At 47.9% G+C, this 17,727-nt stretch overlaps 8 protein-coding genes across 8 annotated transcripts; all 8 read left to right on the forward strand.

Moving 5' to 3' along the window:
• Positions 1-1,315: 1,315 nt before the first annotated feature.
• FTJAE_10994 (cercosporin resistance protein) lies at positions 1,316-3,204 on the forward strand (the record flags this gene model as incomplete). Its single annotated transcript, XM_037343890.1, has 5 exons — positions 1,316-1,386; positions 1,467-1,913; positions 1,960-2,154; positions 2,202-2,473; positions 2,522-3,204. 5 exons carry the CDS (start codon positions 1,316-1,318, stop codon positions 3,202-3,204), a joined length of 1,668 nt encoding a protein of 555 aa, XP_037201987.1.
• A 408-nt stretch (positions 3,205-3,612) lies between these two features.
• FTJAE_10995 (beta-lactamase family) lies at positions 3,613-5,384 on the forward strand (the record flags this gene model as incomplete). Its single annotated transcript, XM_037343891.1, has 4 exons — positions 3,613-4,174; positions 4,225-4,263; positions 4,320-4,566; positions 4,616-5,384. 4 exons carry the CDS (start codon positions 3,613-3,615, stop codon positions 5,382-5,384), a joined length of 1,617 nt encoding a protein of 538 aa, XP_037201988.1.
• Positions 5,385-5,769: 385 nt separating this feature from the next.
• Positions 5,770-7,052, forward strand: FTJAE_10996 (NAD-dependent deacetylase sirtuin-6; the record flags this gene model as incomplete). The annotated part of the gene is made up of 4 exons (XM_037343892.1): positions 5,770-5,947; positions 5,994-6,172; positions 6,221-6,293; positions 6,343-7,052. 4 exons carry the CDS (start codon positions 5,770-5,772, stop codon positions 7,050-7,052), a joined length of 1,140 nt encoding a protein of 379 aa, XP_037201989.1.
• Positions 7,053-7,416: 364 nt separating this feature from the next.
• FTJAE_10997 (uncharacterized protein) lies at positions 7,417-8,260 on the forward strand (the record flags this gene model as incomplete). Its single annotated transcript, XM_037343893.1, has 2 exons — positions 7,417-7,777; positions 7,827-8,260. 2 exons carry the CDS (start codon positions 7,417-7,419, stop codon positions 8,258-8,260), a joined length of 795 nt encoding a protein of 264 aa, XP_037201990.1.
• A 1,142-nt stretch (positions 8,261-9,402) lies between these two features.
• Positions 9,403-10,290, forward strand: FTJAE_10998 (uncharacterized protein; the record flags this gene model as incomplete). The annotated part of the gene is made up of 2 exons (XM_037343894.1): positions 9,403-9,811; positions 9,860-10,290. 2 exons carry the CDS (start codon positions 9,403-9,405, stop codon positions 10,288-10,290), a joined length of 840 nt encoding a protein of 279 aa, XP_037201991.1.
• Positions 10,291-11,601: 1,311 nt separating this feature from the next.
• Positions 11,602-12,087, forward strand: FTJAE_10999 (uncharacterized protein; the record flags this gene model as incomplete). Its single annotated transcript, XM_037343895.1, has 1 exon — positions 11,602-12,087. The coding sequence occupies one exon, from the start codon at positions 11,602-11,604 to the stop codon at positions 12,085-12,087; it is 486 nt and encodes a 161-aa protein (XP_037201992.1).
• A 603-nt stretch (positions 12,088-12,690) lies between these two features.
• Positions 12,691-13,708, forward strand: FTJAE_11000 (alpha-n-arabinofuranosidase 2; the record flags this gene model as incomplete). Its single annotated transcript, XM_037343899.1, has 2 exons — positions 12,691-13,039; positions 13,086-13,708. The coding sequence occupies 2 exons, from the start codon at positions 12,691-12,693 to the stop codon at positions 13,706-13,708; spliced, it is 972 nt and encodes a 323-aa protein (XP_037201993.1).
• A 674-nt stretch (positions 13,709-14,382) lies between these two features.
• Positions 14,383-17,082, forward strand: FTJAE_11001 (uncharacterized protein; the record flags this gene model as incomplete). Its single annotated transcript, XM_037343900.1, has 3 exons — positions 14,383-14,957; positions 15,008-15,240; positions 15,287-17,082. 3 exons carry the CDS (start codon positions 14,383-14,385, stop codon positions 17,080-17,082), a joined length of 2,604 nt encoding a protein of 867 aa, XP_037201994.1.
• Between the last annotated feature and the right edge of the window lie 645 nt (positions 17,083-17,727).

Here is a 17,727-nt window from a genome sequence, read left to right on the forward strand (position 1 = left end):
GATGCCATAGAGAACCACAATGAGAATATGCATGTAATTTCGGGAGATATATCCTGTTCAGATGCAGCAGCCATATCACGGCTTTCCTCCGCTGCACCTCGTGGCTCGGTGGAGATGCCCCCGAAAGGGCTCATGACTTCGGATGATCGCGAATGCACGAATGACCTGAACAATGCTGGGCATTGCGCGAACGGTAGACTAGAGTCGCAGATCGTAGCCGAAATGAGGTTTAGCGAGTCCTGTAATTTCCTAACGGTCTGTAAGACAAGGTTCCCCGCGTCAAATGTCTTCGCATTTGGTGTTGAGAGGACGGAATAATAAGTGACAAGCGCGTTCGTGTGTTGCGTGATGTAACCTATAATGAGAATATGGTAGATGGGCCTTTAGATGCCAGAAAGCTTGCGACGCTTGCACTAGCTGGTGGAAATAATCCAGTGAGGAGGCTGCGCAGCTCAGCCTAGACGCATTCAAGCATTTTTGTCAACTGGGACTCAAGGTCCTGGTTTTTCTACCATCCCTTGTAGAGGTTAGAGGGGTTCAGTGTTGGGGGTCCTGAATTGGGGGATCAGCAACCCCCGCCGAGTCACGGAGCAATTCACGCGGAGCATCCAACGCGGAACCGGAGTTTGGTGTCAGCCCGTGATCACATTCAACACGACAGCACGTGAGTCTGCTCCATTGATGTTCGGAGATAAACCATATCACGTTATATCCATGTTATCGATTATTGATAAGAGTCTTGGACGCGATCTCCAAATCTGGGCTTTAATTTAGCAAGAATCTGTCTGATCACCAACATATCTTTGACAACCATAAGTCAATATTTTACTCCCCCCATTTCGTCATTTTATACCTCTAGAAATGCTAAATAACTAGACCCTCATTGCAGACAAGCATGGGTCCATGAAACCGGATCTATCCGAAGTTAGTTCCTTGACGCGTTGTCACTCTGAGGCGCGGCATGGACTTACCCTGCACCTGGACCACCAAAAAGTCTCGCAGCTTCCCAATTCATCAAACATTACAACACAAACTTCCTTTTTGAAGGAAGAATCAGACAGTAATACGACATAAGATACAGTATAATCGTGCCGATATCATCCTCCATTACGATGTCTCGCTGCGCAGATTACGCGGCTACTACACAGCCTCATCATGCACGTACGGAGTTCCGTGTCTCACGTGACCTTCCACTCTTCATCCTCGATCCTTGACGGAGAATGCTATCATCATGCTCGCAAAAGCAACGTGAAACGATAATGAGTTCGTCAAACAACAGAGACTCGCCACTGCCGTTATTGAAGACGTGCCAAACATGTTTTTCGTTGAAGATTCGATGTTCAAAAACCCAGGACTCCGATTCCTGCGATCGATGTTTGAGGCTGGGTAAGACGTGTATCTTCAACCAAGCTAGGCGCCGTCAAAATGTAAATCGCCAAAGGTAAGAACTTCAACTTCATATTTAGAAGAGAACGACTCATGACCGGTGTATTTAGAGAGAGGCTAGATGTCAGATCCAAATCTGAGCAATCATCTAAGTCACCAACAAGTCCTTATGACAAGGCATCTTCAAGCAGCAAAGTGCAGGACATCTTCAACCAAAATGCATCATTCGACCCCTTTGAACGAGGAATCATAACCTTTGAAGCTGCTAGAGACTTGCTCGATTGCTACAAGACCCGAATGATCCCATACTTTCCTTTTGTACTCTTTCGAAATGATGTATCGGTTGAGCAGTTGAACGCAGAGCGCCCCTTTGCTTGTCTAGCTGCACTCGCCGCAGCTTCACATGCGGACGTCTCCACTCAAAAAGGACTTGGATACTTATTCAAACAAATTGTTGCTGCCAAAATGGTGGAAGGCGACTTCTGTCAACTTGATCTGCTACAGGGACTCCTCATCAATCTTGCATGGTATGGCTCGACACTATGCTATGAATGTAATAGCTAACGATAATAGGGCACACTATCAAGCTAAACCAAAGAGATACATACAGCATCTGCATCTCGCTACAAGTATCATAAGTGACCTGCGTCTCGATAAGCCTCGGAGGCCGAAGCTATGGAGTGCCGAGGGCGGTAAAGATAAGAACAAGCCAGATTGGGGTCCCGATGAGATGAGAGCACTCGCAGGGGCGTATTACCTATCTTCAAGGTGAGTCAGCCAGCGAGTCTACTGGAAATAATGCTGAGAGAACATAGCTCGTCTATTATTCTTCAGAAAACACGCCAGTTCTTTTATACACCATACATCACTGCTTGCTGCGAGCACCTCGCATCTTGGAACGAGTACCCAACGGATAAATATCTTCCATACATGATTACAGTGCAAACTCTTATCGAGGGAGTTGAAGATCTCGTCAATAACACCGTGTCTACTAACAATGGTCTGCATTTCTTCCCTGGATGTCAGGAAATTTCGCAAAAGTGCACCGAGATCAAAGAAACACTTCCTTTTCCACTAAGTGAAAGCCGTAAGCCAGGTCCTGTATCATAGCATGTCTCTTGCTGACGGTTCACAGCACCTCTGCTTCTCCAGATCCACATTTTAGAGCTATTACTCAGCCAGCCATCACCGAGAGGAACATCGTTTGGTCTGGATAAGTTCAACAACCAGTTCGAACACGAAAGCTCGCTCATAGACTGGCTTTCAGCGAGAATGTCAGCCGCTCGCTCTCTAATCAGCGTGATATTAGTCATGCCACAAGGCGAAGAGGTGTATATGTCGAACATGGGCTGGATCATGATGAACTGCGGTCTAAACCTTGCTGTTCGCCTTGATCTTGTCGCTGCGAGGGGAAGTATATCTGGATCTATGCAACATCTTCGTCGGTTCTTGGATATGCGACATACACTTCGCCAATTGGTCTTGCGGTTCGAAGCGACACCAGGTCAGGATGCGCCAGTAGACCATCCATTCTATGGTCTTGCGAAGCGAATACGCCGGCTTGAAAATTGGTACCTGTCACAGGCTGAACATCAAACGCCGGATTCATCAGTTTCTATAAGTCCTTCTGTCAACGATCAACCGCTATTGAGCGTCGGTACTGATGCCAGTAGCCTGTCAGTTGGTGCATCAATGCCGTTCATAGCCGGTCCTTGGCCAATGAGCTCAGATTGGTATCAAAACCCTGACCTGGACATCGGCACTTTTCTCTTTGCAGATCCTGTTGAGTTTCCTATTAACCTGGGATATGGAACTTAGTGATTTCCTTTTCAATAGATTTTCTTGGGTCACGAGGCTTCGGTGCTGGGTTCTGTTCATTGATGTGCCGTACGGAGTAAGATACGGACTAACGATTGTGGTGAGCTGGCGGCATACGGAGTAAGTCGGACTAAGGGGTTGAGTGGAACCTCCAGTGGTGGACATCCCCTCTAAACACCACAAGACGAGTAAATTGAGACAGAATACCAAGTCAAAGGATGCATCTTCATTTAGAATTTCATCTAAGCCTCGCTGAAGATGTCGTAATCTAGTTTTAGTCTGATGCGGGGTGCTTCAGGCGCAAGTATAAGAAGTCCTCTCGGCGCATTCTGTTCTACACATTCATCAACAGCTTTCTGGTTCATCGCGTCTCATAACAACTCACCAAAAATTTATAACAAATCAACAATGCGCGCACTTACCATAAGCTTTCTCTTGGGTGCCCTCAGTCACGGAACTGTCGCCAAAGACGATTGTATCAACAACGACATTCCTTTCCAGGCATGCGCTCCCATGGGTGCATACTATCCTCCACCCACTATCGATAAATCCTCCGAGTCTTTCAAGAAGCTTGCCTCTCAGTTCACTCAAACCTTTGACGGCCTCATCAAGAACGGTGGCAGTGATACATATGGTCCAATAACGCCTAACACTACGTCCTTCTCCGTAGTCATCTTCGGTGGTGCGGAATCCCTTCGAGATGATCCTGTCTTCTTCGAGTATCACTATACTTCACCTGAGGATCAAGCGTCGAACTCAAACCTTACTTCGGATACCAAATTTCCAGTTGGTGATGTGAGCATGGTTTTCACTGTTTATGCTTGGCTTGTGAAGATGGGCGAGCAATGGGAGACGCCTATCACTAAGTATCTGCCTGAACTGGTTGAAGTCAACGGCTCGCTTACGGTAAATTGGGAGGAAGTCACTATTGGTGCTTTGGCTGGCCAAATGTCTGGCCTCAGTCGAGAGTGTATGTTATCCCTCGAAGTCATTCAGTACTTGGACTAACGAGTGATGTAGCCGGAATATGTGTTGTTGGCAAGTCTTGTGACTGGAAGGGTAAGTGGAAATTCTTCGTATACCATTTGGTCCCCTCATACTGATACAAATTCCAGCTTTTCATAAGGCATTTGCGAAGAAGCCGCCATACTTCCTCCCGGATACAACTCCAGTTGTCTCTTACGCCGCTTTCCAGCTCTTGGTCTTTGCCATGCAACGAAGTGATGGCGGTGATTGGCCCTCAATTCTCGACAAGACCATTCTGCAGTCTCTCAACATGAGCGACAGTGGAGTTTTGAGCCATGGTGTCGAAAATATCTTCGCCATGGAGAGTCTCAACACTTCAGCTATTGGTGAACCAGGGTACTTTGATCATCCAAAAAGATGAACATGTGGCTAACAACCGTTGTAGTGCCCTATCATTTGTTAGCTCCGCCAAAGATCTCGCACGCGCTGGACACTCTATTCTTGCTTCAGACCTTCTTTCGCCTGCTGTCACCCGTCGGTGGCTTCACCCCAATGTCGACACTTCCAATCTTCGCAACGGCGTAGGTCGACCCTGGGAAGTTTATCGTGCGGGTAACGCCATCTCACCCATCCTAGATGCCTTGACTAAGAGCGGAACTATTGGCAAATATGCGAGCTACTTTGGGCTCACCACCGACTTCAACGCTGGCTTCGCTATTCTAGCCCATGACAACAGTGTCGAGGACCGAAAGCTTGATCTCAACGTGCACGCTGATATCGTTAGTGAAGTTCTCGGGTATCTGCAAGTCATTGCCGCCAAAGAACTTGAGGCGCGCTATGCTGGATCATACTCAGGCAAGGCTACTGAGGCTGCTTTTAACACCACTGATAAAGGTCGGGGTCTTGAAGTTCAGAAGCTTGTGATTGGTGGGGTGAACATCAAGAAACAGATCGCCCAGAAACTCGGCATTAAGGCCGATGATCTCGACTTCAGAATCTACCCGACCAATGTTCAAGACGAAAGCCGACACCAGTTCATTGCCGTATTCCAGGACAAGAGCGCTCCTATTGACATGGGCACCCCGACATGTATTACTTGGCAGGAAATTGGTGCTGATGCAGAGATCAGCTTTGTTTTCACGTTGGGTCGGAATGGCGAGGTTACTGGAATTGAGGTTCCCCAACTCCACGCCAAAATGGAGAGGGCCATATAAACGGGTAATTTGACAGCCCGTGGTTCTCCATTGGCTAGGGGAGGAAATAAAACTTAAGACTTTAAGCCTAATTAAGATAAAGATTTAGGTAATTTAGTAAAACTTTAGGATAAGTTTAGGATACCTTTTATAGGAGTTTATTTTATTATCCTAAACTTAGGTCTTATATTTTCTTGCCCCCCGAGGATTAGGAAGCGATAGGGTTACCATTGGTTGCCCATAGGGATCACTCATGAAACGTTAAGGATTCTTATAGCGGGGCTGCTGCCTAGCGTGAACACCGTGAATGTCAGCAAATGCATGCAACTCATGCTAAATAAATAAGCACTGCATTCTCTGACCGATATTTGACTACAATTGTAAGGTTTGAGTCGAAGTTACGAAAATGGCTTCTTCCGCACCAAAAGTTGCGCCACCGGAGCGTCGCGATCCTCTAGACGTTATCGACAAGCAGGCGGATGAGATCGTGGCGCTTATCAAGAAGAGCAAGCACTTCATTGTTTTCACGGGCGCAGGCGTCTCGACTTCAGCCGGCAAGTTGATCACTTGTTCTTTCATGTGTAGTACATTCTCTGATTGGTATAGGTATTCCTGACTTTCGTGGACCAGAAGGTGCTTGGACACTGAGAGCTCAAGGGCGAGCTCGCACTGTAAAGGCGACGAGCACGCTTCAGGCCATCCCGACACCGACGCACATGGCCCTGGTAGAGCTCCAGAATCAAGGAGTTCTAAAGTATCTCGTCAGTCAGAACTGCGATGGCTTACATCGAAGGAGTGGCATCCTGCGGGTAAGGACTTGTCTGTAGACCCTTGGCCGCTATGACTGATCGTCACAGGATCGCATTTCGGAACTTCACGGTAACAGTAACCGAGAATGCTGTAAAGACTGTGGCAAAGAGTACATACGAGGTAAGAACACAAGAGCCGCGAGAACACCTCTTATGCTGAATCGTCAAAGACTTCCGAGCAGTTGCCAGCTATGAGAAGTCAGTACATGACCATCGGACTGGCCGCAAGTGCACTGCTTGCGGAGGAAACCTTCTTGACACCATCATCAACTTTGGAGAGTTCTTACCGGAAGAGCCTCTCAAGCTTGCTCGAAGTCATGCCAAGAAGGCTGATCTTTGCATTGCGCTTGGGTCATCCCTCAGCGTTCCTCCCGCGAGTGGCATCCCCGAGACATGCGGAAAGAGCAAGAAAAGTAAGCTTATCATCTGCAACTTACAAGAGACTTTCATGGAAGGTCTAGCAGATATGCACGTTTGGGCTGAGTCGGATGTTTTGATGACAAGAGTGATGGATAGGCTTGGATACACCATTCCAAGTTTTATCTTGAAGCGTCGGCTGGTGGTCAAGATTGAGAGGGACTCACACGATCGTCAAGTTATTGTTTTGACTGGCATCGATGATGACGGTACACCAGTCACATATCTTCAATCTGTCAAGCTTGAGGATAGCAGGCGCATAGTAAGGTCCGAGCCCTTCTCATTCGTCTTCCGAGAAGGTCTTGGTACTGGAGCCGAAGTCAAGTTTGCACTTGAGTTCATGGGACATTACAATGAACCAAATGTCGTTATTGACTACAGTGTTCCCGGGGAAAATGGCGCAGAGACGGTGTACGATCTTTCATATGATCCGAGCACGGGAGAATGGGTAATCATGCGATGACCAGAGCATTTTACACTTCTCGAGCCTATTAGCGCTGCATCTAAGCATAATTTAGATTGCAATCAAACTTTACGTGATTTTTGCAACCAACAATCAACAACCAACAACATGTTACATGAATTTGGTCGCTAGACTAGGATGTACCCCCTGCATTTTGCCTCCAACCGACTTGGCATATCCACAATGCATACAAAAGATCTCGGGCCATTCATTCACGATTTTCATTAAAGGGATGGCTTTCCACCGCTCAGACACACGATTCTGTGCTGGAAAATCACGGACTCTCCTCTTTCTTTGCTTCACTCAACCACGTCACTCTTTTTGCCCCAAATTCTTTCGCTTTTGAAATCTACCAACATTCATTATGATCGCCTCTAAACTCTTTGTTACTCTGGGCATGTCTTTGTCCGTCAATGCTTTCAGTCTCTATGAGCCTGGAACTGACAAGGATGTGACAAAAGCCTGCGATAAGGCCATGTCAGCGGACATCGATTGCGACAGAGAGGTCATCAGCTTTCTCAACGGAGGCTGGTACGGCTCCCTTGAAAGTGAAGAGTTGACTGATGCGGTTTGCACCAAAGCTTGCTCTCAGTCACTCCAAGACTGGATCGCCAGTGTCTCGAAGGATTGTGAGGATGAAGCCAAAGCCAAAGCTGTTGGTCGTATCTTAACAGGCTGGAATGCGACTTGTCTGAAAGACACCAAGACAGGAGGACACTGCAATGGTTAGTAGCCGATAGCCTTGTGCATAGGAAAATACTGACTGTATCCAAGACATTATTGCAGATTTCACTGATGTCGGGGATGACGAAGAACTCCCTCACGATGAGCTTTGCCACCCTTGTTATGTGAAGCGGCTCGAGATGTACAAATCTACCCCGTACGCCCTCAACATCAAATGGCACGAAGAGCAACTTGAGCTCGTACACAAGAAGTGCGGTGATTCAACCACCACCGAGACTGCCGTGCCCACTTCAAGCAAGAGTGAAACATCCGAGGCGGTGACTACAGCAGGGGCCTCGAAGGCTTCTCAAACGGCCAACGGCGAGGAAGAGTCTGTATCGTCTACTGGGACCCCAGTACAGACCATGTCATCTGAACCTACAGTGTCATCTACGCCTAATGCAGCTGCCAAGTCTGTACAGGGAGAGCTGTTCACATCTCGGGCTCTAATGCTTCTTTTGTCGATGAACCTCTTCTTTATGTAGGGGCATTTTCTATGTCCATCAGAGCCATTGGAATTATGCTGTTAGAGACAAATTCATATTCATCCGTGGCCAGATCCCAGTAACCCAGTTTCGACGATTCTTGTGCAACCTTTGTTTACTGTAGTGTGTCAAATCGGGACGTACGTCTGAGCACTTACGAGTAGAGTAAGTGGAGGCCTAAATCACTCGGACCTCCAACGATCCACCTTGCCACCTAAGGATCGTTGTCAACCGGCCAGCATGCGAGGTTCACTGGACCCTGCATGTTTCCCCACCAGTATCTACAGCGTTGATGCACCAAGCCTTGGAGAGCAAGAAAACACGAGACCTAAGTTTAGGGTGGTAAAATAAACTCTATAAAAGGTATCCTAAACTTATCTCAAACTTATCCTAAATTTATACTAAGTTACCTAAATATCTTGTCACTTAGGCTTAAGGTCCCGAGTTTTATTTCCTCCCCCAGCCAAGCTGTTCTCGCCTAGCAGATCGTAAATGCAGTGACATAGCATCTGCCAAGCCGGATGCAGGCAAGAAACAAGAGAACTGAATTTTCATATCAGGAGACTTCTGTCTATCGCCCATGTAACGCTGTGTTGGTTGATTGTGATGTTGGTTGTTGGTTTGTATCAAGCGTGATTTCCGAGTCCCACAACTCCACAGGCTAGTCAGGTTCTGTTGACTCACTAGCCGTATTAACGAGCTTGCCTCGACTCTTGACTGAAAAGATTCCTGTGCTTACCGGTTGGAATAATTGATGTTGCTGCATATAGCGGCTTTATGGGCTAGACTTGGTTACTCTTGGGCATAGAATAAATCGACACCTGCAGATGCCTCACGGTACCTGATATGACTAAGGGCCATGAACGATTCTCAACAGGGATGTGGATGGCCAATCGTTGACATTCGGTCCCTTGCAGCCCGTGCTGGGCCGTCTTGGCGACCTTCACGCATGAAAAAGGCCCGTTTGGTTCCATCATTACTCCGTACAAATGATTTGTCTGACAATTTTACAACCATGCTGGCTCCAATTATGTAGGCCTATGCTTGAGGCTTGTCCTTATAAATTATCATTAAGAACCCATCACCTTGGCTGCGGATAGTGCATCACTTGAATCTCGACATCTGTGTCACCAGTATTCAAGATGGCCATGAACAAACTTGTTGTCGCGCTTGGGCTCTTCATGAGTGCCAGCGCACTGCAAATGATGAAGCCAAAAGACGTTGATAGTCTGAAACCTTCTGTCAGTAAAGCCTGCAAGCAGGTATTGACAGCAGAAGTCGATTGCGACGAATACCTCAGGGATTTGACCGATCAAGATATGTTCCGGGGCGAAACAGATGAAGATATGGAGATGGCTCCGACGATCTGCAACAAACAATGCTCCGACTCCTTCCAATCATGGTATCAAAAGCTCATCAAGGAATGTGCCGGGGAAGATGTCGGGTCCGAATATTACCCACCCAACCTTTTCATATACAGCGGTAATGTCACGTCGAGTAGCTGGAATCAGACATGTGCAAAGGATCCGAAAACGGGTCGATTCTGTGGCGGTTGGTGATCTCTTTCCAAATGACGACTGTTGGTCTGACTTTTTCTAGAAACCTTGGACGAATTCCCTGATCGCGATGATGGCGAGGAAATGCCCCTTGACGAGCTCTGCCATCCCTGTTACGTCACGCTAATTGAAATGAGGTCAAATTCCTGGGCATGGCCAACGCCGACGAATCCAGCAGGAGACTATTGGAATAAACAACTCAAGCTGGTCAGAGAGAAGTGCAACGCCTCAGGAGGGTTGAAGGAAGATTCCTCATCCAAGGGGGAAACGACCTCGGTTACTCCTCACAAGACTGCCGGCGCGGACGTGTCAAGTTTGAGCACTAGCCCAACAGCAAGTACTTCTTCCATAGAGACTGCGGTGTCAGGAAGTGCTACTTCAGAGAGCACCCCAGGGGAGGCTATGGCAAGCAAGCAAATTTGCAGTTATTGGTACGCACTGCTTATGCTGGGTATGGGTGTCATTATGTTTTAGGTTTCGGTCAATCAATTCGGGTTATTGCTGCTCACTTAAAGACAAAGAGTTACTGGAGAAATATTAAAATTTTCTTTCTTCGTTCAGAGTATAGAAAACAATCCTTCAGTCCATCCTATTGTGTAATGAAGCATGATATTTGACATGCGTGTTTTGCATCCACGTATCACCAGCCTCAAATCCCTTATCCTGGCCATGTTTGGTCAATTATCCGTCCTGAGAATTCAGTTGTTCTTCTCATCCGTGCACTGGCACGACATGGTCCTATTTTCGCCGCACACACAGTTTCAAAAAAGATGTAACTCGGCCTTTTAGCTCAATTCTTCACAAACCTCTCAAAAGTGTCTCATACAGTTCTGAATAGACGTGTCTGAGACCTATAATGAAAGGGTTACGTTTCGTGTGGATCAGGGCCCTGGCTGAATACATCCCAACCAACAGTTTAGCTTCTAACAAATAAACCGTTAAGCATCCATCATGCCCCGATTAGTCTACCTCACCACTATTCATCTTCCACCTTCTCAAATACCCTCACCAATGTCAAGTTGAAAATTATACCCTGGATTGCCCACCATAACTTCAACAGCAGACACCTATACGAACTACTTACATTTTCAATCACCCCACTCCATCCTTACCTCAATGGGTTCAATCATTTGGGATCCAGCAGATGTGTTGCAGGTTTCAGACCATGGCACATGTATAGGCATTACTACATTTCAAACCCGCTGTGCGATTCCTATCAAGGAACCACGACTTTCGGCCATTGGTGCATTACTTAGTCGAATGTCGAAAATCTCTCCCGAATTCGCTACGAGACAAACTCTACATCAACTCGCAGACCTATGCCTTTGTCGCTATCATTCCAAGCATGTACAAGAATTCGTTAGCCTCTGGACAGCCGTGATAGAGGAGGTAGTATCCGTGAAGCGCGCCAGGAAGGTGAAGGATATGGACGCGTTTACAGAGGCTGAACACTTATTCGAATTAAATTCGTGTATTTCCGAATTGCGGGACAATATTGACGCCGCAAGCCAAGAAAACGATCAACTACAGAAGCAGCACCGACGAGAAGTCAAACGGTTGCGACGGAAGAACAAGGATCTGGAACAAGAACTTCAAGAAAGCAAAGACCATAATGCTCTCGCGGAACAGAAGTCTATAGACCTGGAGTTCAACATTTAACACGTCTTCCGACCCAAAATCGTTCATCTAGAACAAAAGCTCAAAGAAAGCCAAGATAGAAACAATATTACGGAAGGGAAGTTATCAGCTACGAGAAGGAAATTCGAAACACTCCAGACACAGACAATGAGTGATTGGATCGCTCGAAACAGGCTGGAAACGGAGAATAAATCTCTGAAAGTGGACTTGACGAATGCGCAAAAGGAACTAGGTCAACAAGCGCCGATTGAGGAAAAGAACAAAGACCTTAGAGATCAGATCAAAAGCTACAAGAGCAAAATGAAACAATTCACAGTCATGTTCGAGGATGCAGAGAAGAGGGCCCGTGAAAATGAAGAGAAAGTCGCAACTGAACGTGCTGCGAAAGAGATGATGGAACGTTGCCACAAAGCCGAACTTACTGAACGAGAGAGCGAGGTCGTAGGAGTCAAGAGTCACAACAAGGAGTTAGAACAGACTGTTGCTGAACTACAAGCTAGCATCGACATGTGTTGGTGGCATAGACTCAGGGACTGGACGCAAGGGTTTTGGGAGAGCTATACGTCAGGATCTTGGATTAGTATTCCAGATGGAACGGATGAAGATGTTGGTCTCAAGCTTAAGGAAACATAGTATAGAATTATTGACACCCATCTCCGATAACTACAGGACTGTGACTGGTGTTGCAATATGCATTTGCATATTGGTGAAGACTTGATCTTCCGAAGCTGACATATTGTCGCAGCCACGGAGGAATTGTAACATTTACCGCCAATCAATGAGATCATAAACCTCTTCCATCCCCTCCGCATCATGATCCGGGGAATCCGCAACTATAAAATAGACTTAAATAGCACCCTCCCTTCTATTGGGGCGCCTTGCAACATCTCCACCCCCAATTGGAAAGCGGACCTTAAACTCCCGAGGTTTTGCTGGAGAATAAGCCTTGCGGGACGGGCCTGCGGTGGCACGATTGGACCGCATCGACATCCCGGTCATCGATCGGCAACCCCAGATCCCAGCCTCGGCGAGCCATCCGGAATGAGAAGTCATCTGGTCTTGAAGTCAATGCACTTGCACGATACGGGAAGGTTCCCCAGGTTTTACGAGCTTCCGATAGTATACGCGGATAGCAGGTAGTATCAGTGAGATCTTTATAAGCGCCAATTGTATAAAGGTTCCATTGAATCCCTTGATCTTGGAAATCCAGTAAGGTCAGCTATCTCAGTCGCAATAATGGTTTCTTGGAACAACATCTTCACACTGGCCCTGGGCCTTATCGGCTCAGCTCGTGCCTACACCAACCCCATTAGAAACCCAGGCGGTGGTGATCCCCAGATTACATACACTGGAGGATACTACTACCTCATCTCGACAGAGTGGACGAACCTCCAGCTCTGCCGAGCTACCACTATCGAGGGCCTCAAGACTGCTACTCCCAAGGTCATCTACACCGACTCTGACCCTTCACGATCATCTAACGTCTGGGCTCCTGAGCTTCACTATCTCGGTGGAAAGTGGTACATCTACTATACTGCTGGAAAGTCCGAGGATCTCACTGGCCAGCGCTCACACGTTATCAAGGGTAAGTCTTCCTTATTATCTGAACGACATATAGCTAATTGAAGTAGGTGGCGCTAGTCCCTGGGACAGCTGGTCCTATGGAGCCAAGCTATCTGACGACTGGGGCATCGACGGCACTATCCTTCGTACCAACCAATTCGGCAACTACTTCGTCTACTCTTGCATGACCGGTGTGCAATACCAGTCTACATGCATCCGGAAACTGGGCTCCGACTTCTTGTCCGTCGGTGCTCTAAGCATCATCTCCCAACCCGACCAAAGCTGGGAAAAGAGCGGAACTCCCGTACAAGAGGGCCCCAACGCCCTGTACTTCGGTGGAAAGACCTATATCTCCTACTCAGCCAACTACTGCTGGACCCCAGATTACTGCGTCGCTCTGCTCGAGTGGGATGGAAAGACTGACCCTGCCAAGGCCTCGGCGTGGAAGAAGTCCAACGGTTGTGTTCTCAAGAGCGCGAATGGAAGCTACGGAACTGGTCATAATAGTTTCTTCCAGAGCCCTGACGGAAAGCAGACTTTCATTACTTTCCATGCTACTTCTAACAAGAATGGTGCTTGTGACGATACCAGATACGCGATGACGCAGCCGCTGACTGCCAATGCTGATGGCACACCGAATTTTGGATCTGTTCAGCCTTTCTCTCATCAATTTGCTGAGCCTTCTCGCTAAGTATTTTGGGTGGAGACCTGTTTCTATCTGCTTTTCTCGATCCGGCCTACGCCGTAGCTGTTGGATAGTCGACCCTGAGTCCTAGTCAGGCAACCCGCAATACAAGAATACAAGAATTACTATTTTCATTCTATATACATGTGACGATACTAGATAAGCAATGACGCGTCTTGACTCAATGTCTCAGTAGTCATGCGCCAGGGTGACCTCCTTTCGGCATCGGGGAGAGAAACGCTGCCTAGCCTGCAGGGCGCCCTAGTCCAGCAATTATGCTTAAATAGCCATGGCGGCGGTGCATGCTGGCGCAAGCGAGACATGGCATGAGACTAAATGAATTGAGGGCCTGAACATGCCTTGAGCCAACATCCGTTTTGAAACGGACGTTGCACAACAAGGCATCAGTGACATTTTCCGTCGTCTCTTTCCAACGTGGCTTGAGCTGAAAACAATGGCGCAAAGCTTACTGGTGTTTAACTATGATCTTCCAATCAGCAGAGAATGGCTGGCTGAGGCTGAGCATGAAAACAGTCTAGACTCCAGCTTTTACTGCCTCTGTGGCGTTTCCGTCAGAGCAGCATGATTTAATAATAGCGCTCTGCCCTCAGCAGGTCTTTCTCATCTGATTTCCAATTTCTTCTGCATAATTCAGTGCGCTTCATGCGATTACACTCAAGATGGCAGTGAACTACACCGCTATCACGGACTACTACATGATCAGATGTTTCAGCGGAGGAAACTTGTACGTCTGCAAGAAACCTTCGACTAACTTCGAGTTTGTTGGGTGCTGCGACTCGGATCCATGCGCCGACGGGTCTGGAACCTGCCCGCAAACAGACCTACGACCGATGAGCTACAGCCTGGGGCGAACAGCGTACAAATTAGGTCTCGAATGCGGCGCTCTTCACAATGCGTCTTTTTATCGATGCGATTTGTCAATGCCGCATTTTTTGGGTTGTTGCGGCGTTGATCCGTGCTCCAAGGGATGTCCGCAGAACCAGTTAATCCCGGCGCAGTTACCGGCCCTAGAAGGATGGCGAAAATTGTTTCTTGAGCCGTATCGTGTGCAAAATGATACGGCGCCGGATTTGAGGCCTGGAGTAGAAGTAAATAATACTTTTGAGGCACCTGATTTCTCGAATATCAATTGGGATCATGGAAAGCATGAAGTTGGATATGCGACTGTTATAGGAATCTGTGCGGGTTTCCTTGGTGCAAGTCTGCTGGTTCTGGGACTTGTACGGCACTATTGGTATGTTAATCTATCGATATTTGGCGAATCTCATGCTGATAAATTCTTAGGCCGTCTTCAACTTCAAAAAAGCATGAGCAAACAGATATTGCGCATGCACCGTTTCTGGCCCACGACTCAAGAGACGATGTCTCAGGTTCGCAGATGGAGGAGATGATACCACATACGAGAATACGAGAAAACTGGCATGGCGGCCCGAAGACGTTAGAGCACTGGGACGCACCAACAGTGTTTGGTTGGATCTTCAGCATTCTTCTCACATTCACGCCCCTTTGTTTCATTGGTAAGACATATCCCTTCATCTCAAGGGATAAACTAACCAGGAAAAGCTCTCGCTATCACGGCGATCCGTCTCGATAACCAACCTCATTCTGACTACGGCAAAAAGGTATTAGAACTCACGGTACTCAGTCCATCGTTGTACCCCATCTTATTTGCCGCCTTGGTCGGACGGTTTTACCGGGTATTCGGCAGATGGTGCCTTGAAAGCCGCGGCGGTGTGAACCTACCTGTTTTAGAGCAGTTGATCGGCAGCCAGAACCTGGCTACCGCCATTGAACGAATTTTCGTAATACGGACAAACGCCGTTATTGGCCTTATAATCCTTACTTCATGGCTCCTATCGCCTTTGGGTGGACAGAGCTCGTCGAGGCTGCTCCAAGATGCAAAGTTCGATTTGGTATCGAATGGAACGGTCTACTACGCTGATCCGGCATATCAAGTGTCCCACTCGAGATGGATCGACTACCGACATAGCGTTGGCGCAACATACGCTGCGAGTTTACTGTCGTCTTCGAAGCAGAAAGCATCGCCGAGGGATATTTGGGGGTTGCCGAAAATTCCCCAGTTGTCGCAGGAAAGGCTTGACAACGGCTCATATGATCTCTATGATGTGAACAAATCTGACTTGGTCTCGGGCAAGGCCTCTTATGCTTCGTTGCTGGGTATCAAGATTCAAGGGCTCGTCAGGCCCAACGAACCTACCAAGTTCAACTTTACGATACCAACCTCATATTTCCACGTCGTTTGCGATTTCGTCGACAGCTTCGACCCGTTACGAGGAAAGTTAACAAAGAATCAAACCAACATTGTCGATTTGTTCTATAACTACCCGAGTTTCTCTGCTTTCAATATCCTGCCCCAATCTTGGTTCAACGCGGAAGGTGAAGACGATGACATTAACTCGCCCTATCAGTTCATATACGTCAAGCAAATGCGCGGCTCACAACTCTACGTCGTAAAGTGTGCCACTCATGAAGTAAAGGTCGAAACAACCATTCACTGCGGACCGGGAGACCCAGCGACGAGCTGTGAAGCACGGCAGCAACGGCGACTCTCTACCGACAACCAGACTGGAAGTTCTCTGTTTCCGCCATCGGTTACACGAAGCGATTTACGTCTCAAAGAGATGAGTTATGCTCTGTATGCTTGGGCACAAGCGTCCGGTGACAAGGACGGAGTTCAGCCGTCGCCATCGGAGATGTACCTGATGAAAGATGAAAATCCGTATGAATTTACCAGTCAATTGCCGTGGACCAAAGAGGATCTCGCCAAGTTTCCTTATGTGTTTTCCAGGCGGATGACGACCGCTTTCAACACATATTGGGACGCTGGATTAAATCCTGGAGGTCATACCAATGTTTCCTACGGCACAATCCCATCGCACAACATGAACGGTCTGGAGACGGGTCAGACCTATAAAGACTCCTTCATGAACACCACAATGGGCACGAGAATAACCACGATTGATGTTTACAGCGCGCAACGCGTTTGGGTTGGTCTGTTGCTATTCACAACAATGGTGCTGCAAATTCTTGCCATTTGCGGCTTCGTTATCGAGATTCTGATCCAAGGCCCGGACGTTCTCGGTTTCGCTAGCACCCTAACCAGAGACAATCCATTTGTGCCGCTTCCGGCAGGTGGATCACATCTCGACGGACCTGAGCGAGCAAGATGTTTAAAGAATATGAGGCTTGAGCTCGTGGATGTGCGCCCTGAAGATGAAACTGGATATTTAGCCGTGAGGGCAGTGTCATCGGCCAAAGGGCAGGATACGAGCATGATTGAAGGGAGCGTAAAATCGAGAAAGTGGGTGCACTTGAATAGGAGGAGGCTGTACGAATAAAGGGACTAGCCTCGATAGAGCAGCTCCAAGTGCCGGGGCCGAGATATGGTAACCGCAGTAAACAGGGATCGTCCAGGTCCCTGATAAACTAAACAAATTTATCCTGTCAATGCCAGCATCAGATCTCGCTGAGTCACGCTTCAAGCTTTCTCAGAAAAGCGGTGCACATGCGCTCGACAGCGGTTCCGATAGGACACGGGTGATACCGAGCGTTATTTACGGAGTGGGCACCCCCCCCTTGAACGCTGACTTGACTCTAGACGGCCCTGAAGGCGCCCTAGCTTAGAGGGGGAAAAGGCTTGAATCGCATCATGCCCCGGGCGTTGGGATGGGAAAAGGCTTAGCTCTTCACTAGTGACGCGTCTGAGAAATGCCATACGCTACCGCCGTACGACGCATCCAATAAATCTACCGAAACAGTCCGCGGGCCCCGCCTCGTCTGCAGGGATTTCTCATTGTATCGGAGCGTGAAAGCTTCGAGACTCTGCTCCTTCAGGCCTAAGCGTTGCCGGTTTTCCCGTCTGTTTGGGACCAACAGAAATACGAGAATAAAATGTAATTTGACTCCCTCGTAAAAAAACACTAAAAAAGCCAGTTGGGCTGAACTTACATCTCCTTTTTTTTTATTCCCTCTCCCCCTCCCTC

Source organism: Fusarium tjaetaba, assembly GCF_013396195.1.
Source record: "Fusarium tjaetaba strain NRRL 66243 chromosome Unknown NRRL66243_c0000264, whole genome shotgun sequence".
NCBI classification, from domain to species: Eukaryota; Fungi; Ascomycota; class Sordariomycetes; order Hypocreales; family Nectriaceae; genus Fusarium; species Fusarium tjaetaba.